At 43.5% G+C, this 25,002-nt stretch overlaps 1 protein-coding gene across 2 annotated transcripts in view; it reads right to left on the reverse strand.

The window, feature by feature from the left end:
• The window catches only part of ZC3HAV1 (zinc finger CCCH-type containing, antiviral 1), a 61,151-nt gene that overhangs the window by 17,517 nt on the left and 18,632 nt on the right, over nt 1–25,002 (reverse strand). The window contains exons 2-10 of one of the 2 annotated variants that reach the window (XM_041752133.1): nt 23,993–24,128; nt 19,541–19,793; nt 14,853–15,623; nt 14,298–14,396; nt 13,399–13,497; nt 12,282–12,405; nt 9,864–10,038; nt 4,017–4,137; nt 305–401 (exon numbers count right to left, since the gene is read on the reverse strand). In XM_041752133.1, coding sequence (XP_041608067.1) covers nt 305–401; nt 4,017–4,137; nt 9,864–10,038; nt 12,282–12,405; nt 13,399–13,497; nt 14,298–14,396; nt 14,853–15,623; nt 19,541–19,793; nt 23,993–24,128 — 1,875 coding nt within the window. The remainder of the gene's footprint in view (nt 1–304; nt 402–4,016; nt 4,138–9,863; nt 10,039–12,281; nt 12,406–13,398; nt 13,498–14,297; nt 14,397–14,852; nt 15,624–19,540; nt 19,794–23,992; nt 24,129–25,002) is intronic. The other variant, XM_041752134.1, reaches the window with a different exon arrangement.

Below are 25,002 nucleotides of genomic sequence, written 5' to 3' on the forward strand. Positions count from 1 at the left end.
CCCCTCTGTGCACTTGATCATTTCCGGGGCACACCCATCAATCCAGTCATTCACAGTGAAGATGCTGAGGCCCAGGGAGGAGAGGCTTGCCCGAATCCCCTGTGAGTCAGAGGGAGATCGAGTTCCTGCTCGCCTACACCTTTGGGCAAGCTATACTGCTTCACGAGTACAGATGATGCAAAAGGAAACTGCCATGTAATGCAAGCAGGAAGATTTCAAGAAAACAGATTCAAGAGTGATTTGGTGAGATCAGTGGGTGAATATCTTAAACATCTGCTGGTAGGCAGTGCTTCAGAACACTTACTTGCTTTTAATCTGCTCCACATCCTTGTAAGACATAAAGGTTGGCCTTCTGACAACATCCTTTTGGGTCTTGGAAGCTACATTTGTCTGAATCATCCCTTTAGACAGAAAAAAGACAACAAACAAAAACCAAGAATTAGTCCTAGAAAATGATGTACTGTTATTTTCTGTAGGCTAGTAACACAGCAAATATTCACAAGTGAGCTGTAACATGCATGAATAGAGAAAATCCTTCCAGAAGGGGATTACTCATGTTTAAAAACTCGTATCCTTTGCTGACTGCCCTTATGATAAGACCCAGAAAACAAAGAGGCAATGAGATGAGCAGTCAGCAATTAATCTAATCTTTAAATCAAGGTCAGATAGTAAAGGGAAGAACTAGGGCAGTCAGATAACAAGACATCATCCATGTAAGCTGCCCTAAACCAGGCATCAATGGTATGGGTTGGAATGTGGTAGCTATATACTGAAGGATCTTTCTAGATCAAGTGTGAAATGTCATTTTAACTGATGCATGTTGTAGACCCAGGCCAAAGTTGCAGCCAAAGGAGGTTTTTATTTTTTAAAGATTTTATTTATTTATTCATTAGAGACACAGAGAGAGAGAGAAAGAGAGAGAGAGAGAGAGAGGCAGAGACAAAGGCAAAGGGAGAAGCAGGCTTCTTGCAAGGAGCCTGATGCGGGACTCTATCCCAGGTCCCCGGGATGACCTGAGATGAAGGCAGATGCTCAACTGCTGAGCCACCCAGGTGTCCCAAAATAAATAAATCTTAAAAAAAGAATAAAGAGGAAGAGAGAGATGTTGCCACAATTCTGCTCCACACCTTGCAGCACTCCCATCTCTTACCAGCCTTCCCACTGTTCTATGAAACCAGCTTGTCTGCAGGTTTGGGGGGCCCTGCTTCCCATGTGCATGGGCTGCTCCCTTCCTTCCACAGTCTCTTCCTGGGATAAAACTAGATACTCTCGGGGATCCCTGGGTGGCTCAGCGGTTTAGTGCCTGCCTTCGGCCCAGGGCATGATCCTGGAGTCCTGCGATCTAGTCCCACATCAGACTCCCTGCATGGAGCCTGCTTCTCCCTCTGTCTGTGTCTCTGCCTCTCTCTCTCTCTCATGAATAAATAAATAAAATCTTAAAAAAAAAAAAAACAATCTAGATACTCTCCTAGATTCTCTGGCTTCTTCACCACACTGCTTCATTTTCCCCAGAGCTATTATCGCTTTCAGAAATTGCCTGCTGCCCGCATCTAGAACAGGGCAGAGCTGCGACTCCAATACTAGTTTAATGAATGTCTGAATATAAGAAATGGGGGGAAATTGCCTGGAATACCACAAACTGCTCTGGACTAGTTTCTATGAACCAGGTGAACAAAATTGCCAGGCAAATTTCTTCAGATTTGGGGAACAAGGTACATTATTGGTTCTCCCCACTCCATCACCTTTTTTTTTTAAAGATTTATTTATTTATTTATGATAGACATAGAGAGAGAGAGAGAGAGAGAGGCAGAGACACAGGAGGAGGGAGAAGCAGGCTCCACGCCGGGAGCCCGACACGGGACTCGATCCCGGGACTCCAGGATCATGCCCTGGGCCAAAGGCAGGCGCCAAACCGCCGAGCCACCCAGGGATCCCCTCCATCACCTTTTTAAATTGCCAAAGCAATAGAATAATATCCAAAGAAAAAAAATTTATTTAGGCCATTCTTAATCTCACCATCCAACAGAAGAGATTTCTTTTTTTTTTTTTAAGATTTTATTTATTTATTCATGAGAGACCTAGAGAGAGAGGCAGAGACCCAGGAAGAGGGAGAAGCAGGCTCCATGCGGGGAGCCCGATGCAGGGTTCAATCCCAGGACCCCGGGGTCACGTCCCGAGCCAAAGGCAGACGCCCAACTGCCGAACCACCCAAGCGTCCCCAACAGAAGAGATTTCTGTTTCTTCCTACTCTCTTCTGCTCTTGGTCCACATGCATACATTGTTGCATTTACCATGCATATTACATTTATTTATTGATTTTTAAGATTTTATTTATTTATTTATTTATGAGAGACACAGAGAGAGGCAGAGACACGGGCAGAGGGAGAAGCAGGCTTCCTACAGGGAGCCTGATGTGGGACTTGATCCTGAATCCCGGGATCATGCCCTGAGCCAAAGGCAGATGCTCAACTGCTGAGCCCCAGGTGTCCCCATATTACATTTTTTTAAAAATATATTTTATTTATTTATTCATGAGAGACACAGAGCGAGAGAGAGGCAGAGACACAAGCAGAGGGAGAAGCAGGCTCTATGCAGGGAGCCCGACATGGGACTCGATCCTGGAACTCCAGGATCATGCCCTGGCCAAAGGGAGGCACTAAACCGCTGAGCCACCCAGGCTGCCCCCCCCCCATATTACATTAAAAAACAAACAAACAAAAAAAACCTTTCCATTTGAAAAAAAAGAAAACCTTTTCATTTGAACACAACATCTAAAAAGAAAGGCACAAAAACATACATTTGGAGGTTTGCCTTTTTCACTTAACAATATTAAATTTTGCTTTTACTGTGCAGGTTTCATAATCAAAAATTTTAACCAATACTCTACTAAAATTTAATACCTAATTGGTTTGGTCACTATGCTATTACCCTAAAGAACATACCTCTACTGTAGTATGTCAAATAGGATTTACTAAAAATCTTCATGCTCATCACTTTCCTTTTCCTTCTGGTGAATTCACCAGAATTCTAATTATTCCCTTAGAAAGATTCCTAAGAGAATGAAAAGCAAGCATAGTTTAACATTTTTTAAGTAGGCTCCATGCCCAACATGGGGCTTGAACTCACAATCCTGAGATCAAGAGTCGCATGCTTTACTGACCAAGCCAGCCAGGTGCCCCAAAGCAAACATATTTTAATATCTCTTGATATGTAGCACCAGATTGCTTTCCAAAATACAGCAGCTGGTCTGATGTCCTTCAAAGCTACATTACTTAATACACAGTAATTGGCACAGGGCCCGAAGCAACCTGGAATGTCAAGGACCTGAGAAAGTCTTTTTTACCTCTTTCAAAGCACCTGTAGAGATCCTGAAAGGACAACTATCTGACCATATGCAATGAAGTGTGCCAGGGTGCAGCTGGTGAGACAGTATATTCGGAGGGAGGCCAGTTCCTGCCCTGATTTCTTACTAAACACAATAGATTGGTAGAAGCTAAGCTGACGGCCTTCCCGTGGAGCTCAAATCAACATGGTGGAAGGCAAAGTCTTTAGAAAAGGTGATGGATAAAACCACTAATCTAGATGATGAAGCCCAAAATGAACAGTAAGGTTCTACAATTCTGAAGGCACCCATTGGACCAAGGTCTCTACTGGAGTCACCAGCCCCTGAACTTCTGCCTCGGCCTGGGATAGAGCCCATCCAGAATCAGAAACTTAGAATGGCCGAGCTAGAAGTACCCCTCAGAGACCACTTCATCCCCTGCCCTCATTTCATAGAGAACAGTGGCCTAGAGAGGCCAGGTGCTGTTCCCTGCGTTACATACTACTATGTGGTCAGAGCCAAGGCTCTCAAGCACAGGCCTCTGCTGACAGCCACTGGCTTCCACCCCATCATACTTCATACCTTACTAAAAAGAATCGTGATCCTGGGTACAGCATGCACCTCCACTCTGCTCCCACTCCCACCACATGCCAGATTCGAATAACAGGCACCACTGCCAAATGAGAAGTCTCACCTATAAAACTCAGCTCGTAGTTCCGTGAACCCGCCTGAAATGGCACAATTCCCCTTGGATACAATAGAAAGAAGGACTCCAGGTAGGAAGAGTCGATGTTTGAAGCTTCCTCATTACCAGCCTAAAAATAAATAAATAAATAAATAAATAAATAAATAAATAAATAAGATAAAGATAAAGATACTTCAGGGTAGGCTTTTAAGAAATCTCTATCATATGTCTTATACAACTGTACTTCAGCCATGGGATTTGAACTGGGATGCATCTTGCCTCCCAAACCAGACTGTAAAGGCTGCCAGGTGGAGGCCATGTCACATCCTCTTGTAGTATCCCCATCATGGAGCTAGAAGACAACCGTCTACCTTGCAGAAATGGACTATACACTCAGGGGATGCCTGAAAAATGGAGCTCGTTGCAATATCCTTTTTATACCTTCTATAAAATATGACCTTAGCGTACAGAGCAACTGACACCCACGGTACAGAAATCATGTCTGCCCTTGCCGTCTAACAGAATCCAACACTCTGGCATCGAGTAGAACATGGTAGCTGTTTTTAGGATATCACATGTGAGAATGCAGTTTCCAGTGGGTGTACTGCTGTCCAAATGTAAATGACCTCCCTCTTCTCTGCCCTGAACCAGAGTAAGCAAATAAAATGGAACGATCCCCCAGTCAGTCAATAACACTGCAAAAGCATCTGGATTTGCCACTCACTGTGGCTATTAAGAAAGAGGCACGGAACACCACCCCACAAATGTTAAGGATACAATCTCTGCTCTCAAGGTCTGTACAAAGGGTCTAAACATCAGGATGAGTGGGTAAAGGTAAGTGTTGATTCTAGCAGACACAAGCTAGGCCACCACTCCACGGTCCACACGCTAATGCAGGGAGTGGCAGACCAGGGCAGATCGGATGTAAGCCCTAATAGCACGGGTTCCAGATATTTCATGGCGAAGAGACACTCGTTGCTTATGATCTAGAATGGAGGAGCTAATGACAGCAAATTCTCAGCTGGTGGCAGGGAGAGGCTCCCTGTCCCTTTAATGAGACTGTGGGCTCTGCAGCTTTCAGCTACACCTCTGCCCCTTCCCCGGTGAACATGCTGGCTGGATGTAAGGGGAGGGGGCCGCAATGAAAGCCTCCGAAGGAAATGTCCTGGATGGAGAAGGGCCTGAACTAGGTCTCTTCAGCCTGGAGAGGAATATGGTGAGGGCAGATGTCTACACAGTGCAAAGTGGGAATAAACGAGAAAGGGGTTCAAAAGTAGAAATGGGACAAACAGGTGGAAGTGACAAGAAAGCTACCTTTAGTAGAACTTTCTAAGCTATAGATCCTAAGTCACACCATGAAGAGGTTTGCTGCAACAGCTGCTGGGACATTATCCACCAGGCTAATTGTAAACGAGATTGGCATCCTCAGGGGGCAGGAGGAAATGAGGTGGCCGTGATTAGATGATGTGCGGGTGAGCCACGTGCCTTCCTAGGACCCCAAAGAGCAGATGATGTGGGCAAATGCCTACAAACACAGGGGGGCAGTGAGTCACCTCTGGGGACTCTGGGCTGCCATCTCAAATCACTGTCCTGATTTCCCTTTTTTTGTTGTTTTGAAAGGTTTTATTTATTTATTCACAAGAGACACACAGAGAGGCAAAGACATAGGTAGAGGAAGATGTAGGCTCCCCCAGGACCCTGAGATCATGACCTGAGCCAAAGGCAGATGCTCAACCACTGAGCCACCGAGGTGTCCCCTAACTTCCCATTCTGACAGCTGACGTTATGGGACATCCGAAGGCCAGCTCAGCAGAGCCAGTTCCAGGCTGGAAGGATAATCTACAAACTCTAGGCCAGACCTTTCAAACTTTAATTTGTCTGTGAATCACCTGGGAATCCAGTTAAAAAGCAGATCACAGAATACAAATTCAGGGAAAGGGTATTTAATTCTCCCAAAGGGCTCCCAGGGTGCCCACGTTGCTAGCCTGAGGGCCGGACTTTGCTGGCAAGGCTTTTGGGTCTAGATCAGGGTTGTCCCCTGGAATTTTCTGGAACATTTCACTGGACACATCCTCTATGTTTTCCTATATGATAGCCACTAGCTCCATGTAGCTGTAGAGCACTTAAATATGATGAGTGTGACCATGGAACTGAAGTATTCATTTTATTCAAATTTAATTAATTGAAGTTTAAAATGAAATATCCAGGCAGCCCGGATGGCTCAGCGGTTTAGCTCTGCCTTCAGCCCAGGGCCTGATCCTGGAGACCTGGGATCGAGTCCCACGTCGGGCTCCCTGCGTGGAGCCTGTTTCTCCCTCTGCCTGTGTCTCTGCCTCTCTCTCTCTCTCTGTGTCTCTCATAAATAAATAAATAAAATCTTTAAAAAATAAATAAAAAGTTTAAAAAATAAAATAAAATAAAATAAAACAAAACAAAATAAAACAAAACAAAACAAAACAAAACAAAACAAAACAAAATAAAATAAAATATCCAAGGGATCCCTGGGTGGCTCAGCGGTTTCGCTCCGGCTTTGGCCCAGGGCTCGATCCTAGAGTCCTGGGATCAAGTCCCACCTGGGGCTCCCTGCATGGAGCCTGCTTTTCCCTCTGTCTGTTTCTCTGCCTCTCTTTCTCTCTCTCTCTCTCATGAATAAATAAATAAAATCTTTAAAAAATAAAAAATGAAAATAAAAAAAATAAAATGAAATAGCCACCACAAGTGGCTGGTGGTTGTCATACTGGACAGGACTAGGCAATTCCAGTGCCTGAGCATTTGGACAGCCTAGCGTGCTTCAGGCCCTTCCTTCACACTGTACTCCAGTTCTGAATAAGTGACGGAGTAATGATGAGTGGTAGAGCCCTCAATGATTTATTCTCCCTAAAGACGTGAATGTGTGTCTCCACTGCAGTAACCAAGTCTTGGCTTTTGTCCTGTTCCCACATGACTGCCTTGATCTTGGTTTCTAGAGCTCTCATCCATGGACTCCTGCCCCTCAATACCAGCTATCAGAGCTACTAAGCTCAGCTCCCAGCTAGTAAACATCTCTGCGGGCTAGATCTGCAGGCACTGCCTGATGCAAACCCCAGGAAGACCTGCCCTGCCGTCACTCCTGCTGTCACTCTGTCCTGCACCACTGCTGCCCACCTGCCCAACTACTCAACCATCACTCTTCCAATGCCACATCCTCTCCCTGCCTACCATCTATGTAGGGACAAGTCCTGGCTAAGTGCCTTAATTTCCATAAAATGATATCAAGTCTACATTCCAGAGAGTTAACAGTCAAAGCATATGTACTTACCCTTGGCTGGCAAAAGCTGTTCTCCCAGTTTCTACTAGGGAGGTTCCTGACCCAGAAATCTTAGCTACCCCAACTCTTACTAAAAATTCAATTACAAGAAATAAAACCTGCAGGACTCTCCCTGTCTGAAGGCTATGCAGTCCACTCTTCTCTCCAAATATTCTAACCTCTACACTGGATCAAACCAGGCTATCAAAGAGCTGCAGACTTGACCCATCCATACACACTGAACTCTGAAAGAAACCAGGCTGCTCCTTCTCTTGTGGTTCAAATCTCCTAGAACAACCAATTTTTATGTCATTGGGACAGACAGCAAGGAAAACACTAAACCTATGGCCTGTTTTCCTTCTTTTTTTAAAATAGAAGAGCCAACTCAAATTTATGTAATAATGGGTCTAAATAATGAGACTATAATAATTTATTCAAATCACCCAGAACATGTGCCACAGATTAAATGAATCCAACAACATTTTACGTGTTTGCATCAAGTTCCAAGTTATGTTCTAGGACTTTGCATTTAACACAGATTGAATGTCCCATGGAGAACTTTGTGTCAAGCAGTTTGTTGCGTTTTTAAAAAGATTTTATTTATTTATTTGAGAGAGAGAGCACGAGCAAGGGGGAGGGGCAGAGAGGAAAGCAGGCTCCCCTCTGAGCAGGGAGCTCAATCCAGGGCTAGGTCCCAGGACCCCAGGATCATGACCTGAGCCAAAGGCAGATGCTTAACTGACCTACGTGCCCTGTATCAAGAAGCTTTATCGGAAGTTGCTTGATATTTTACTAGGGAACACGAGCAATGGAATTTGTGTACGTTTAAATATCATCTATTCCCCACCGGCATTTTTCCTTGGTCTCCAGGACCCCTGAGGTCACACAAATGCAAATCTTTTCCAACCTTCTTCCATCTTACTGAAAAGTAAGTATTTGCCAGTATTTGACACATGAACCACCGAAGCATAGAGTTTATTTTTATTTTAACCAAGGCTAATTGAGTTTATAATATCTATTTCCACAGTCAACTCACAGGATCACGTTTACAGAACTGCCCTCTGAACATCATCCTTGGCTTGACCATGGAAACAACCTGTACGATGCTCAACGTCAGGGAGGTTGTCACACCATATTGCTCCACAAGCCACCACAGGAGAGAGAAGAGCAAAGGGGACAGACACTGAGAGACCAGGCTCTGAGCCCCTCTCCCCCGTGCCACAGGCAGCTCTGTTCTACTCCCGTCTGTCTATCTGGGTTCTGTGAACGGTTGTTTGATGGCATGGATGTGCTGCTAGGACAGTGGGGTAACCACTGCACTACGTGGAGTCAGTAGGGCTCATGGGGAGGACCTCACTGGCTGCAGCATATGTGCTCTCCTCTCTGTAGCCCCAAAGGAGAGGTCTTCCTCAGGCTCCACCAAAAGAAAAAAGCAATGCTTCTCCTGAGGAATTGGTGTGTTCTTCCCATAGAGGCACAGGTGAGCCTTGACAGATGGCGTTTCTCTGTGTGCTTTGGAAGCAAGGCGGCTCACAGCCAAACTCAGGGCCCATCAGCTTCTTTTGCTGGCATTTCATTGTCCTGCTTCAGCTTTGGCTGCATTTTTTTTTCTCTTCAATTTTTGTTTATTTACTTATTTTTAAGTAGAACCACACCCAGCGAGCCTGACACGGAGCTTGAACTCATGAACAAGACCTGAGCTGAGATCAAGAGCTGGGTGGACGCTTGACCAACTGAGCCACCCAGGCACCCTGGCTTTGGCTTCATTTTAATCTCTCGCTTCCTTTTTTCTTTCTTATCGCTCTTATCTCATTGCCTTCTCTCTCTCTCTCTCTCAATTTAATCCGGTGAATCAAAGAGAGGAAGAGACACTAGATAGAAGCCGTGCTTATCTGAACTTCTATGGTCTGTTACTGTGTCCCTCTGTGGGTAAGCCAGTTCCAGCCTTCAAATCCATCTGAATCCAGAATCCTAATGACCATCTACCAGTCTTCTGATTTCTCACCCTGCCTGCTGTGCTCCACTGGCTGGAAGCAGTAGTCTTTGTACATTTACGAACTAACACAGAGGAAGCTAGCTCAAGGTTCCACCTCAGTCCCTGATCATGAAGAAAGAAGGGTACTGAAAATAATTCATAGATGCTGTCACTTATGACAGCAATCAGAGCAGACACTTGCTGGGGCCCCTGGGTGGCTCAGTGGTTGACCATCTGTCTTCAGCTCAGGTCGTGATCCGGGTCTGGGAATTGAGTCCCACATCGGGCTCCCTGCAGGGAGCCTGCTTCTCCCTCTGCCTATGTCTCTGCCTCTCTCTCTGTGTCCCATGAATAAATAAATAAAATCCTTAAAAAAAAAAAAAAAAAGAGTAGATGCTTACTAAGAAAAATGCAAATAAAGTTGTGTATAACGTGAAAAAGTATGACTTCCTCTACTATATCGGTGCTCCATGGGTAACCAATTAGGCATCAAGCATTTTATCATTAGTTTTTTTTTTTTTTGGATTTTATCATTAGTTTTATCTGGAAGTATCAAGTCTAAACTAGAGCCTCCACAAAGAGGAATGGTACTTACCTCCTCCCCATATTGAACCCATATGTCTGATTCTTTCTTCCAGTACCAAATCCATTTTGTGGCAAAGACAAAATTGGTCAGCGTCGTGACAGATGAAGGCGTGGAGATGCGTCGGATAGGAATAGAATTACAAGTCATTTTCTGGAAATCGATGCTTTTATTTCCAATAGAAAAGCTGAGAGGGAAAAGTTGAAAGTTAACAGCGTACTTTACTGAACTTGATCTTCTACAATCTGGTCTTCCCTAACAAAAGCACAGAATTAAGATCTTAGAGACGACAGGGAACTTCAAATTTTCTTTATACAACTCCAGGTCTTATACACCAAAGAAGAAAAAAACTGAAATGCAGAGAGGATGGGTAAGTTACTTGTCCCATAGAGTTAATCATGTCACAAAATATAATCCATCCTCAACAAATATGTCAGGATAAAATGTGCCCACAAAACAAAGGATTGGCTCAATGTTAGAAACTCATATAGGTAAGTTTTCTCAAATATTATCACTTAATTAGTTACACTATGTGGTCTGAGACCTTTGCAGGAAGTTATTTTCATAATAACACTAAGATATGATTTGCCTTTTCACTTTCATACTTTCATAGGTGCACAGTGGAGTCTGCCAGAGGCTACATGATATTGTGATTCTACAAGAGATGAAAGAGGTTTGCCAAAGTATAAAACAATGTCCATTCTTCTGAGGGAATATCTTGGTTTCATTTTGGAAAAGTTATTATTTAATTATATGTACATATATAGCTATTACATATAACTATTTATAACTATATAAGCATAGTTATATAAAAATATGGTATTTAGGGATCCCTGGGTGGCGCAGCGGTTTGGCGCCTGCCTTTGGCCCAGGGCGCGATCCTGGAGACCCGGGATCGAATCCCACGTCAGGCTCCCGGTGCATGGAGCCTGCTTCTCCCTCTGCCTGTGTCTCTGCCTCTCTGTCTCTCTCTGTGACTATCATAAATAAATAAAAATTAAAAAAAAAAATTAAAAAAAAAATATGGTATTTATGTTACCATGTAATGAATTTATTATTGTTATTTTTCAATGAATCCATAAATACTGAATTTTTCTCGGTTTTGATTTTTAATATGGTAAACGTTGACAGCTATAATTCACAGAAACAGAAATTCTTTGGGATCCTCAATGTATTTTAGGATACAAGGGTCCTGAGACCAACAAGTTTGAAAACTATTGCTCTAAGAAACACCCACTAAATCAGTAGTTCTCAATGAGAAATAGTTTTGTCCCGCAGAGGACATTTAACAATGTTGATAGAGATTTTTGGTTATCACAACAGGAATCCAGTGGATAAAGGCCAAGAATGCTGCTAAACTGCCTCCTGAAAACAAAATCACTATGTAGCCCCAAAAGTTAATAGTGAGAAGCTGAGGAAGCCAGCTTCAGATTTACCTGGGAGGTGCGGCAGGAGGGGGGTGGGGGGAAGGACACCTCCAAACAAGAAAGTGGCTGATGCTACCCTCTAGTGGCAAAATGCAGTAACACAGAATCTCCACCAAAAATTCACTCTAAGACGATGGAATATACGCAATCCTTCCCTCCAATATATATACAAAATTTCCTTATAAGAGAAAGGAAAAAAGAAGAAAAGAGGAAGAGAAGGAAGAAGAGATGGAGGAAACAGAATTATAAATACAGAAAACAAAATTAATGTTGCCAGAAGGGAGAGGGTTGGACGATGGGCAGAACAGGTTAGTAAGAGGTACAAACTTCAGTTATAAAATAAGTAAGTCACGAGGATGAAAAGTACAGCATAGGGAATAAGGGGAAAAAAAGAACTTACTTTATAAAACTAGGATGCACCTTATAAATATAGTCATATGTGGTATCACCCAGTTCATCACTGGCAGAAACAGAATAAGGTATCCCCTTAGATACCTCCAAGATAGAGAAAATAGCAAACATAAAGACATAAAATGCTCAAGTAGACAACAACATTCTGCACAAGAATTATATGAAATTACTCAACTCGTGTTCTATAGCTATCAAATTAAGCCAGAGGCTCTTTTGACCTATAATCACCATACTTATGATAGTCCTGTTCTGAGTTTACAGTATTACAAACTGACCTCTGCAATGTGTTTTTCTGCAGGACACACTGAGGATAACTGTTCATATCATACGAGTCAGCAAAGAGTCTCAGAACCCCTAGTATATCGGCCAGGTTCTTTGTGACTTCAAATCTGGCTCGTGTTTTTTGTTTTGTTTTGTTTTGTTTTCCTTCATGAATTTAGGAGGCATCTGCCATTTTTTATCTCAAGAGTTACCTGAAACTTGAATGGGATTCTGAAGGAAATTTTTTTTTCCTCTTGCCATATGCCCAGCACTATGCTTTCTTTTGATGATGTTGTGGATCTCAAAAGCCAGAGTCTGGCCACCAACTTACATGCGGATTTGGGGGTCACAATAGGCCTTCTCAATATTTTCCATGGGCTGGAGGTCCATCCAGGTGTTTGCAAAGAACATCTGCCAGCGGTAGGGCAGGTAGAAATGAACTTTGTTGCAGTTCTCTACAAAGACAGAGAGGAAGTCTGAGGGTCTGCTGAGTGGCGGTTCTAACCAATTCAACCAAGTTCACTGCTGCCTTTCCCCCATCTAGGGCTGCCTTTCTCGCCATGCTGCACCTGCATGCGAGCGCACTTCCTTCCAGTCTATGCCTTTGCCCATGCTGATTCCTGCCTACACCGCCCCATAGCTCCAGCTTCCCTTGTCACTAATAGAGACTCACCAGAAAACAAAGCTCCCCACTCCCCAGAGTCACTCTATCCACATGGAAATCTGACGTCATCACAAATGTATGGTTACCCCTCCTGCACCCCCAAGGGGTACATGGAGACAAATTACTCTCTAGTGTCCACAGCTGTATGCATTTTCTTGAAGCCCTGGCTTAAGATTCGGTTCTTCCAGAAAGATTCCCTCACTCATCTCACTCTGTCCTGATCTGACTTATAATTTGTATCCCCTTAGCCAGTACTCAGGACCCAGTTGGTACTTAGGTTATTTATGTATCTACTTATCTTATGCAGTTTTCTCATTAGTGGGTGCTTTGATGCCACCTCGACCACAAACCCACTGAAAAAAAGTTGGCATCATTGTGCGACAGGACATGAACTGTGAAAGCATGTTGGCTGGATGCTTTTTTTTTTTTTTGTCTTTCATTTGTTTGCTTTTAGTATATGAAAAGATGGGTCCTTGACTAAGTACAATAATATTGCACCTGAAACTGAACTGCAAAAGGAGAAAGTATAATACTATACCGGGGCAAAGAACACAGGCTGGGTGGGCAATTGAGAGTCAAAAGTCAACTTGGCCACTTGTGTATGTGAGGTCTTAAGCTCTCTGTGCCTCTAGTTTCCGCATCTTAAAATGGGTTAACCATAGAACTTACTTCCAGGCTTGATAGGACATTTAAGGACAATACACCTAGGGTTCTTGGCAACGTACCAAACATACAGTAAATGCTCAGGAAATGTTGACTTCTAGAAAGCCCTTAAGTTACTCACCAGTTTGACAACCCTTACACAGGTGGTCAAGACAAATTTCCTGTGGGTCACAGTCATCCATCCTGGAAGAGCTGGTACTACCAATGTCAAATGCAGAATCTATAAAACAAAAGGTGTGTGTATGCTGATCTTAGTGTTTAGACCAAAAATCAAGAGAACCGGATCTCATAATGGGAAAGAGTATCTGTAACTGGCCCCATGTTTAAGAAAATTGCAAATTCACGTGTTGCTCGTGAGAGCCTAGACAGCCCCTCCATAAAAGCACACATGGACCATCAGAAAGGATGAAATACCTGCCACTTGCTTCAACGTGGATGGAACTGGAGGGTATTATGCTGAGTAAAGTAAGTCAATCGGAAAAAGACAATTATCATATGGTTTCACTCATATGGGGAATAGAAGAACTAGTGAAAGGGACCGTAAGGGAAGGGGGAGAAACTGAGTGGGGAAAAATTAGAGAGGAAGACAAATCATGAGAGACTCCTAACTCTGGGAAACAAACGAAGGGTTGCAGAAGGGGAAGTGCATGGGGGATGGGTACTAAGACGGCACTTGATGGGATGAGCACTGGGTGTTAATACTAGATGTTGGCAAATTGAATTTAAATTAAAAAAAAAAGCAAACGTGGACCTTAGGGTCATGTGAGAGTTATGTTTATTTTTTAAACCATGACTAAACTACTCTTGTGCTCAGGAAATGTGGCAGCTAACTCCCCATGATTCAACTGTTGGCACTTTGGCCTTCAGGTCAGTCTCCTCACCAGTATCACCCCTCAACCAAACCCTCCAACTCTCTGCCCTTTAGTGACTACTGGGGAATGTCCAGAGAGAGGCCACTAGCCGTAACTGTTCTGCAGCAGACACAGTCCTGGCCCCCCGCTTCGTCCCTCAGTGACTTACATGGAGCACATCTTGGGGTCCTTGCAAAGTCACTGGCAGGGCTAACTGGGGTCTGGGCAGAGTTCTGACCATGGCTTGCATAGGCTGCAGCTCTGGTGCCTGAGGAGGACATGGAAAGTGGCATCTCAAACCGAGTGTGCACTTATACTGTGGTCTCCTGAGGTGTCGGCAGGACAAGGGTGTCCAGGTTCTGACTCCCAAAGCAGAATGCATTTTTATCTCCTCTGAAGGTCAGTGTTAAGTAAAAACCAGGGGATCCCTCGGTGGCTCAGCAGTTGAGCACCTGCCTGCCTTCAGCCCAGCGCGTGATCCTGGGGTCCCAGGATCGAGTCCCATGTCGGGCTCCCTGCATGGAGCCTGCTTCTCCCTCTGCCTGTGTCTCTGCCTCTCTCTCTCTCTGTGTGTTTCTCATGAATAAATAAAATCTTTATAAAAAAAAAAATGTCAAAACCAGAGGCACAAGTATTGACACTGGGGGGCTTCCCCCCACAACTTGACTAGAGCCGTCTGGTGTGCCATGGACAGATTTACTGGCCCAAGGTGGCTTCACCTTACCGTTAGCAGGTGCCGCTGCTGGATCATCACCACCCATAATTGTGCCAGTGGTCTGGACATTACAGGGAGGAGTTCCCGCGTCCTGATTCCGAGGTAACGATTTTTCTCTCTGTCCTCTGGTTGTGGTTTTGTAATTTAAAGATCTTGCGGAAGTTCCATCCGTGGCCATTCCATCAACGTTATTATTAAAAAGCGGGAAATACTGGGCATTTTGATTGCTACCTCTGGCCTCGGCGCTCACGCCGTCTGGGGAAAGCAGGCCTGTGCTCTTTCTGGTGGTTATGGTTTCAGGTGTTTGTAGAGAACCTACAGAGCCAGAGGTGGCCTTACTCCAGGAAAACACAGACTCTCTACTGGTGCCTTTGTCATTCAGCCAGGAGTCAGGGCCCTTCCGGTTGGAGGCAGGCGTCGAATCAGAAGGAAAGAAAATGCTACCTTGATGCCCATAAAAGAGATCCTCTGGACTGCCGTTCTCTGAAAACTGCCGGCTTCCTCCCACTGGACCTGTTCCTCTGAGACTATTGGCCTTAGGTGAGACCGGGGAAGGCTGAGGGCAATCCTGACTTCCCAGACGCCCAAGGATCTGGGCCAGATCCTCGACAGGCACATTATCCAGGGGAGGCCTGTGGCCCACTGGATCTGGACTAGACGAGCAGGACTTCTGAGCAGGAGCTGGAGCAGATGGAAGAAACTCTGTACTGCCCTGAAATGATCGGTCTCTGCTCTTGCTTCTACCTCTGTATGTCTTGTCTCTACGATAGGAGGGAGGAACTAGGAAAAGAAAAACCAAACAAGGAGAATGAGCATTAGCACGTTTGGGTTCTCGCCACTGTTCCTCCTCAGCTTTTCCAAGTTTGCGATCTACATTTCATCAAAATCACATGTCCCAATCTGGTGTGTAAAAGTCTTGGGAAGGGTGTTAAAGATGAAGGAGGAATCTGCTATTCTGCTAGCAGAGCAGGAAACACCCCCCCCCCCATGGCCCAGGATGAGAGTCAGAGTGACCCTGGCTGGTCTCAACTTCTCTCCTGGGCCTCGGATGTAACCCCAAGCCCCCAGGCTCTTAGCTGGGGGTGTCCACTATGCTCTGGTTCCCGTCAACATTCACCACTCTGAGGAATGGAGATGCAGACTAGTGCAGGTCAGGGAGGATTTTCCAAGTCATTTAGGTTTTGCCCATGTTGTCGAAGGTCCCCCAACAAACTAAGGATTCACACACACACAAGAAATAAATTAAAATAAAAATGAAACCACAGTAAAAAGGTCTGATTTCATTTAAACTAGAAATCTTTCCAGAGTTCTTCATCTAGTCCCCAAATATCCAAGCTTAGGTGAGAGATATCAAGAAGAATTAGCCTCTCTCAAGAAAGTTGATGAGTCCCTGGGGAAGAGGAGGGAAGGAGTGGGCACGGGTGCTTGCAAGTGCGTGTGAAGTGTGTATGTGTGGTAGGCACGTCTGTCACATTTATGTGTGGTGTGTATTGTGCTGGGTGTGCATGCACACATGAGGTGTATATGTGTATAAGATGTACATATCTTATACACAGTGTACGTGTGTGAGACGTCAGTAAGATGTGCGTGTAGTATGAAGTATGTATGCATGTATGGTGTGAATGCATGTGTGTTTGTGTGTGGTGTGTACAAGTGTGTGGTATGTATGCCTGTATGTGGTGTATGTGTGTTGTGTGTGCATGTGTGGTATATAAGCTGGCTATTATATGTGTGGGGAAGGGCAGGAAGAGGGCCCTTCTCTTCCAAACTCAAAGGGCAGGGGTAATAGAGTAAAAGCAAACATCCTTCTCCTGCCAACAAAATAGTTAATCAAGTAAATTAACCAGAAGGGATAATACATAAGATCTCTCTCACATACCATGAATTTATATTGGGAAACTACACCAGAACACATCCCTCCAGGTGTTCCCCTGTTCAGAGAGCATTACAATGTGGGAGAAAATACACCAGGTGAGGGAGCAGAACACGTAAGCTCTGCCACTATCTAGTGGTGTGAGGCCTTGAAAACATCTCTTCTATTTATTCATAGTAAAAATGATTTAAGACTGCTTACAATAAAAGTCATTTAAGAGACACCTGGGTGGCTCAGCGGTTGAGCTCTGCCTTTGGCTCAGGATATGATCCCAGGATCCCGGGATCGAGTCCTGCATTGGGCTCCCTGCGTGGAGCCTGCTTCTCCCTCTGCCTGTGTCTCTGCCTCTCTCTCTCTGTGTCTCTCATGAATAAATAAGTAAAATCTTTTTAAAAAATAAATTAAAATAAAAGTCATTTAATATTTCTGACCCTCAGTCTCCTTAATCAATTGAGGCTAATAATATGCCTGTCTTCATGGCTTTGCCATCAGGAAGAACGATGAGATATTTTGGGTGAAAAATTCCTGGTTAATTATAAAGCATTTCTCAAATATAAAGAGGTGTAATTGTTTATTACATATTATAGAATCTTAAAATTATGCATTCTATCCACTTTGTAAAATTCACCTCCTCTCTCCATGCTGTCTCTCTCTCTCAAATAAATAAAAAAAATCTTTTAAAAAATTTTAAAAATTAAAAAAGGGGTGCCTGAGTGGCTCAGTCAGTTAAGTATCTGCCTTTGGCTCAGGTCATGATGCCAGGGTCCTGGGATCCAGCCCTGCACTGGGCTCCCTGCTCAGCGGGGAGTCTGCTTCTCCTTCTCCTGCTTCCTCTGTGCTCTCTCTCTCAAATAAATAAATAAAATCTTGACAAATAAATAATAAAATCCACCTCTTTAACATCCATTTCAGAAAGGCATAAAAAATTGCAAGTGTTGATATTATTAAACAATGTGAAAATGATTAAGGAATAGAACTGACCATTTCATACCCATTAGGATGGCTGTTAACCTGAAAATCGAAAATAACATGTATTGGTGAGGAAATGGAGAAACTGGAACCCTGGAGCACTGATGGCGGGAATACAAAATAGCGGAGCTGCTATGAAAATGGGATGACAGTTCCTCAAAATATTGAACATAGAATGACTACATGATTTAGCAACTCCACTTCCAGGTGCATACTCAAAAGAATCGAAGGCAAGGCCTCAAGCAGATATTTGTACACCCATGTTCACAGCAGTATTATTCACAGTAGCTAAAGGTAGAAGCCACTCAAGTATCCAACCACAGATGAATGGATAAACAAAACATGGCATATACACACAGTGGAATGTTATGCAAAGTGAAATAAGCCAGTGTCATAAAAAGACAAATCTCATACGATTCTATTTGTATTTGGTATCTAGAGTATTCGTCTTCATGAAAACAGAAAGTAGAACGGTGGTTGTCAGGGCTGAGGGGGAGGAGGAAATGATGTATTGTTTCATAGGTACAGAGTTTCAGTTCTGCAAGATAAAGTGAGTTTTAGAGATGGGCTGCAAAACAAAACAACATAAGTGTACTTAACACCACTGAACACTTAGAAATGGTTCAGATGGTAAATTTTGTTATGTATATTTTTACCACAATTTTAAAAATTATATGTATAATTTTGTATATATTCCTTTTTTAAAAAAAGGAAGGATATGCTATCACATAGGTGCGTTGAACCTTGAAGACATTACATGGAAATGAAATTAGCTCATCACAAAAAGTATAAATCCTGTATCACTCCACCTCTATGAGGATGTTGGAGAAGTCAAATTCATAGAGACAAGAAAATACAACGCAGTTGCCAGGTACAGGCACAAAGAAGGGGGTCACTGTGTACTGGGGTACATAGTATGCATTTGGGAAGATGGAAAAGCTCTGGGGATGGATGGTGGTCATGGCCGGCAACAGTGTGAACGTAATACCACTGAAATACCACTGAACTGTACACTGAAAAATAGTTAAAAGGGTCAATTTTATGTTATATCATAGACAATTTAAAAGGTAAAAATAAATAAAATTTTCAAGAAATAGTACTGAGAGGCAGCCCCGGTGGTGCAGTGGTTTGGCACCGCCTGCAGCCTGGGGTGTGATCCTGGGGACCCGGGATCGAGTCCCACGTTGGGCTCCCTGCATGGAGCCTGCTTCTCCCTCTGCCTGTGTCTCTGCCTCTCTCCCTGCCTCTCTCTTTGTGTTGCTCATGAATAAATATATAAAATCTTAAAAAAAAAAAAAAAAAAGAAATAGTACTGAGGACTGCAAATTAAATTGTGTATAGTTTTGCATTAATGCTAGATTTCCTGTATTAATTGTATTGTCGTTATGGAAGAGGGTGGTCTTGTTTTATTAAGGAAGTGCATGTTTATATATAGAGATGTGGAGGTATGACTGCATACCTCAAATGCTCTAACCACAAAAATGTTATGTGTGTGTGTGTATCAGTGTGGATATGTGTACAGATACTGAGAGAAAGTGACAAAACAATCGCAACAAAATGTTATTGGGACAAAATGTTAACAGCTGGTGGGGGGAAAAAAGCTTTATGATTAGCTTTTAGAAAAATTATAAACATTTTAACAAATTGGGGTAAGTGGATAGTGCTTAGCATGAAAATAAAATTGCAAAATTGCATACATACTGTGATTATAATTAAGTAAAAATTACGTATCCATAGAGACAAGGTCTGCAAGCAAAAATAGCTTGACATGGGGAGGTAGAAGGATTATAGGTAAAGATACACTTCCCTTGTGATTTCTGTTTCTTCTGTTAATGAAAAAGGAGAAAGCATGTACCTCTGTACCCGGAGTGTTTCTTTCGGCTGTGCTTGTTGTTGAAGATGTCCTGGATGTTCTGAACCACGCTGGGGCTCAGGCCGTGCTCCCTCATGATCGCCAGCACCCTTCTATCCATCAGGTTATGGGACCTGAGGCAGTTGGCATACCCACAATTCCCTCGGGTAAAGTGCTCACAGATGTGGAGCCTTTCACACTGTGGATACTTGTCACAAATAACTTTTCGACCCTCTCCCTTATAATTTTTGCATATCTGCAGAAGAGAGAAACAGAGACAACTATGTTGCCAGAGACAATACACCTTCCCGCACCTGCCACATATTCACTAGGGAAAGCCTAAGTATACAAAAAAGTTAGCTGTAAGCAGAGATCTACTGAAGGAAAAAAATATATGTGTCTTCCACAACCTGTGATGAGTTGTATTCAACTGATTTTTTTTTTTAAGATTTTATTTATTTATTCATGAGAGACAGAGACACAGGCAGAGGGAGAAGCAGGCTCCATGCAGGGAGCCTGATGCGGGACTTGATCCCAGGATTCCAGGATCACGCCCTGGGCCAAAGGCAGACGCTAAACCACAGAGCCACCCAGGCATCCCGTATTCAACTGACAATTTATTTGCAGTAGAAGAGGCCTGCAAACTAACTGAAACACGAATTTTTTTTTTAATTATTTATTTATTTATTTATGATAGTCACAGAGAGAGAGAGAGAGGCAGAGACACAGGCGGAGGGAGAAGCAGGCTCCATGCACCGGGAGCCCGACGTGGGATTCGATCCCGGGTCTCCAGGATCACGCCCTGGGCCAAAGGCAGGCGCCAAACCGCTGCGCCACCCAGGGATCCCTGAAACACGAATTTAATAACTGGAAGAATTAAAATAAGATGGCCATGGCCAGCCATAGATAGGACCAAATAGGACCCAAAGGGAGCCCTATGTTACAAAGGAAACCCAAGGAGGAAGACTATCAAGTCATTTTGCAATTAAAGGGACATGTGAAGGGCACCTGGCTGGCTTGGATGGTGGAGCATGTGTCTCTTGATCTGGGGGTTGTGAGTTCAAGTCCCACGTTGGGTGGAGAGAGGACTTAAAAATAAAAGCTTCGAAAAAGGGGCGCCTGGGTGGCTGTCAGTTAGATGCCTGCCTTCAGCTTAGGTCATGATCCTAGGTCCTGGGATAGAGCCCTGTATCGGACTCCCTGCTCAGTGGGGAGCCTGCCTCTCCTTCTCCCTCTGCCTCTCTACTTCGTGATTTCTCTCTCTCATGAATAAATAAAATCTTAAAAAAAAAAAAAAAGCTTCAAAAAAAAAAAAAAGGGACATGTGGGTCTTACCGCAACCGTTGTCTCTGCTAGGCAAAACATGACAAAGTCTCTTAAAAGGTCAACTAAAGAAGGTAATTTTCATATTCCTATTTAAATAGATATATCTACCCAGCTAGCTCTGCAGACATAGAGTCCTTGCTGAAAAGAAGGCATAAGTTGGGGGCCTGGGTGGCTCAGTAGGGTAAGCAGCTGCCTTCAACTTAGGTCATGATCCCAGAATCCTGGGATCTAGCCCCACCATGGGCTCCCTGCTCCATGGGGAGCCTGCTTCTCCCTCTCCCTCTGCCTGCATGCTGCTGCTCCCCCTGTTTGTGTGCTCTCCCTCTCTCTTTCTCTCTCTATGTAAAATAAATAAATAAAATATTAAAAAAAAGAAGGCATAAGTATTTCTTACTGAAATACTGTCCCAGAGACCAGACCATATGATTTTAAAGTCCACAGGCGCAGAACCAGCTGTGGGGACCTCACCTGAATTATTACTCCCAGTCTCTGTTTCCTTCACTGTGAAGGAGGAAAATAGTTGCTCTGTCCACATAACCCAAGTTATTGAGCAGATTAAATAATAATATATGTAAATACATTGTGTAAAATATAAAATGTGCTGCGAATGTTTGAATCACTACATAAAAGAATCCTAAAGATCAAAACATCTATACATTGTTTCAACACACTGAGTACATCAGATCAGCCTGGTTCACTGTGATTTCTCTGGGTGGCAATGACATGAGAATCAGACTCCAGCAACGACAATTTAGGTACACCCTAACCCTAACCCTGACCCTAACCCTAACCCTAATGAGAATCAGACTCCAGCAACGACCATTTAGGTACACAGACAACTTCGAAAACCTGATTCAAACAGGCATCATTGCCACGAAGCCTACTATACAGATTCTAGGCTCTAGAACCACCAGGGCTCAAAGTGTGATTCCTGGGGGCACCTAAGTGGCCCAGGTCATGATCTCAGGGTCCTGAGATCGAGCCCTGCATCCCATCCTTCCCCCAGCTTGGGCTCTCTCTCTCTTTCAAAAAAAATAAAGAAATAATCTTTAAAAAACAAAAAGGAAGCCAAAAAACCAAAAACAACAACAAAGTGTGGTCCCTGGACTGGCAGGATCAACTCCACCTGGAAACTTATCAGAAATGCAAATCCAGGGCAGCCCCGGTGGCTCAGCAGTTTAGTGCCACCTTCAGCCAGGGCGTGATCCTGGAGTCCCGGGATCAAGACTCACATCTGGCTCCCTGCATGGAGCCTGCTTCTCCCTCTGCCTGTGTCTCTGCTTCTTTCTATATATCTCTCATGAATAAATTAAAAAAAAAAAAAAGAAAGAAAGAAATGCAAATCCTCAGACCCTTCTCCATATACAGTCAGAGCCCCCAGAGGTGGGACCCAGCACTCTGGTTCAACAAACCCTCTAGGCGATTCTGATGCTCACTAAAGTTCCAAAACCAAGGCCCTGGGAGAAGAAGAATAATTAGCGGCTTCACAAATGATACTCTGGTTAACAATCCTAGGACTGTCCTAATGAATAAGTAAGAGTGCTCCTGCCTTTATTAGGCTAGAGCAAATGACGGCATTTCTACCTTTAATAAGCACATTTAAATTTTACAAGCGTATAAACCAAGAAGTCTGGTTTGCCTGATGCTTTTATGTTCTCACAGGTCAAGGCAAAGTGAAAAAGTGAGGACACTTTCAGGTGTTAGGGCAGGAATGTGTCTTGTCCACAGCTGCCCTCAGGATTTAACTCCATGCCTACCACCTGCAGGCACTCCTAAATGTTAGCTGAACGAATGTAAAACATCAAATGAAGTGAGACCCAGGATTACATGCTTTGTCCGTGATCACAGAAGTAGTTGGTAGCAGAATTAGGACTTTTTTTTTTTTAAGATTTTATTTTTTATTCATGAGAGACACACAGAGAGGCGGAGACACAGGCAGAGGGAGAAACAGGCTCCCTGCAGGGAGCCCAATGTGGGACTCGATCCCAGGACCCCAGGATCATGCCCTGGCCCGAAGGCAGGCACCAAACCGCTGAGCCACCCAGGGATCCCCTGAGACACCCCTTTAGAGCCTTCTCTTGCCCAGCCTTTTCAAATACACATCCATGCTACCAATGCTCTTGTCGATTTTCCACTATAGGAACCAGCTCCTCAGACCTCTAGTCTGGTAAACATTGCAGTCTCCCCATCTACAATCTCAGCCCTGATAAGTGGTAAATGGCAAACAAGCTATTAGCTAAAAAGTAAACCAGGCATGGACCTCCCCACCCCACTCACTAATTCTGAGTACTCAATTCTTTTTTTTTTTTTTTAATTATTTATTTATTTATTCATGATAGTTACAGAAAGAGAGACAGAGACACAGACAGAGGGAGAAGCAGGCTCCACGCAGAGAGCCCGACGCGGGACTCGATCCCGGGTCTCCAGGATCGCGCCCCGGGCCAAAGGCAGGCGCCAAACCGCTGCGCCACCCAGGGATCCCTGAGTACTCAATTCTTACAACGAAAAGGCACTCTCTTCTTTGGACTCTCTACATGGTAAAAGGATGGTAAGAGGGCCCTCACAGAGATTTTTGTCAATAGGTTCTTCTAGGATCCCTCAGCAACAGCAACGTCTAGTAGGTTCTTTTTATTTTTTAAGATTTCACTTATTTATTCATGGTATCTCTTCCATTCTCTGGGAAGCAGGTCAGCAATTAAGAACCTACTAGATTCGGGCACCTAGGTGGCTCAGTGGTTGAGCCTCTGCTTTTGGCTCAGGTAATGATCCCGGGAGTCCTAGGGAGGCTGCTTCGCCCTCTGCCTATGTCTCTGCCAATCTCTCTCTGTGTCTCTCATGATTAAATAAATAAAATCTTAAAAAAAAAAAAAAAAAAAGACCATCTCCTTCCAGGAAGCTACTTAGATGTAAAGCATCAACTAGTTCTAATACTGTATCTTCAGATCACCTCAAATGGGAAGGAAATTGCTAGAATCTATAGGTCACTTAGCAACAGCCACCTGTTGATTGCTATCTGCAGAGCCTGGGTGGTGATTTTGAGTCTTTTATGGTCCTATTCCAACCCATCCATGACACAACACTGCCAATAATATTGTCTCTGTGGCTTATAACGAAGGAATCACAACTTACCTCAGGCAAAAAAAAAGGGTCACTTTGGATGAGGAGCACTGCTAATTCCTCTTTGTTCAGTCCAGAGAGCTCATGGTTTTTCAGGACCTTGAAGTTCTCTTCTGAGAGAACCTCATGAGAATATTTGCACAAATTCCTGGAAGAAAACAACAATTGTCAGTGTTTCCACTTCACAGAAGTAAAGAAAAACAAATCATTTGGGCCCACATCCTTTGGTACGGAATCCTGCCTAAAGAAGACACTTTAAAAATATAAATTGATGAAACACCTAATGGGCATACAGGAATTGTTTTTAATGATTTTATTTGTTTATTTATTTGAGACAGAGTGTGCACACATTGTGGGCAAGCAGCGAGCAGGCTCTCCACTGAGCATGGAGCCCTATGCAGAGGGCTCAATTCCACAACCCCGAAATCACAGCCTGAGCTGAAACCAAGAGTTGGACATTCAACTGAATGAGCCAAGCAAGTGTCCCTGGGGATGGTTTTTTTTTCCCCACAAATTATACACATCTATATTTTAAATTGTTGCAATACTTCTTTAAACAGTATCTCCTCTAGTATACATTACTAAAGGGAAAAAACTGGTGAAATAAATTTATTGGAAATGATTGCCCACTGAGGGACAAAGAATAATTAGGATAATATATCTATGGACTTGGGGCACCTCGCTGGCTCAGTGCATGGGGCATGTGACTCTTGATTTCAGACTTGTGAGTTCAAGCCCAATGTCAGGTGCAGGGATTACCTAAAAATAAATTTTTTTTTCTAAAAATAAAATCTTTAAAAAAAAAACATGCATCTGTGGACTGAAAATAAAGGTTAATGGGAAAAGAGACTTCATTTATCAAATGTTTTAATGATACAAAATTATTCATTGCTTTATTTCTATATCTTATATACGAATGTATACCTATATGATCTGTGACTAGAAAGGAATGGAATGAGCTCTTAGTTGTATGTTTCAAACAACTCTACAGAAAAAGATAATAATGCCTTCCTTTTAAGACA

Source organism: Vulpes lagopus, chromosome 4, assembly GCF_018345385.1.
Source record: "Vulpes lagopus strain Blue_001 chromosome 4, ASM1834538v1, whole genome shotgun sequence".
NCBI classification, from domain to species: Eukaryota; Metazoa; Chordata; class Mammalia; order Carnivora; family Canidae; genus Vulpes; species Vulpes lagopus.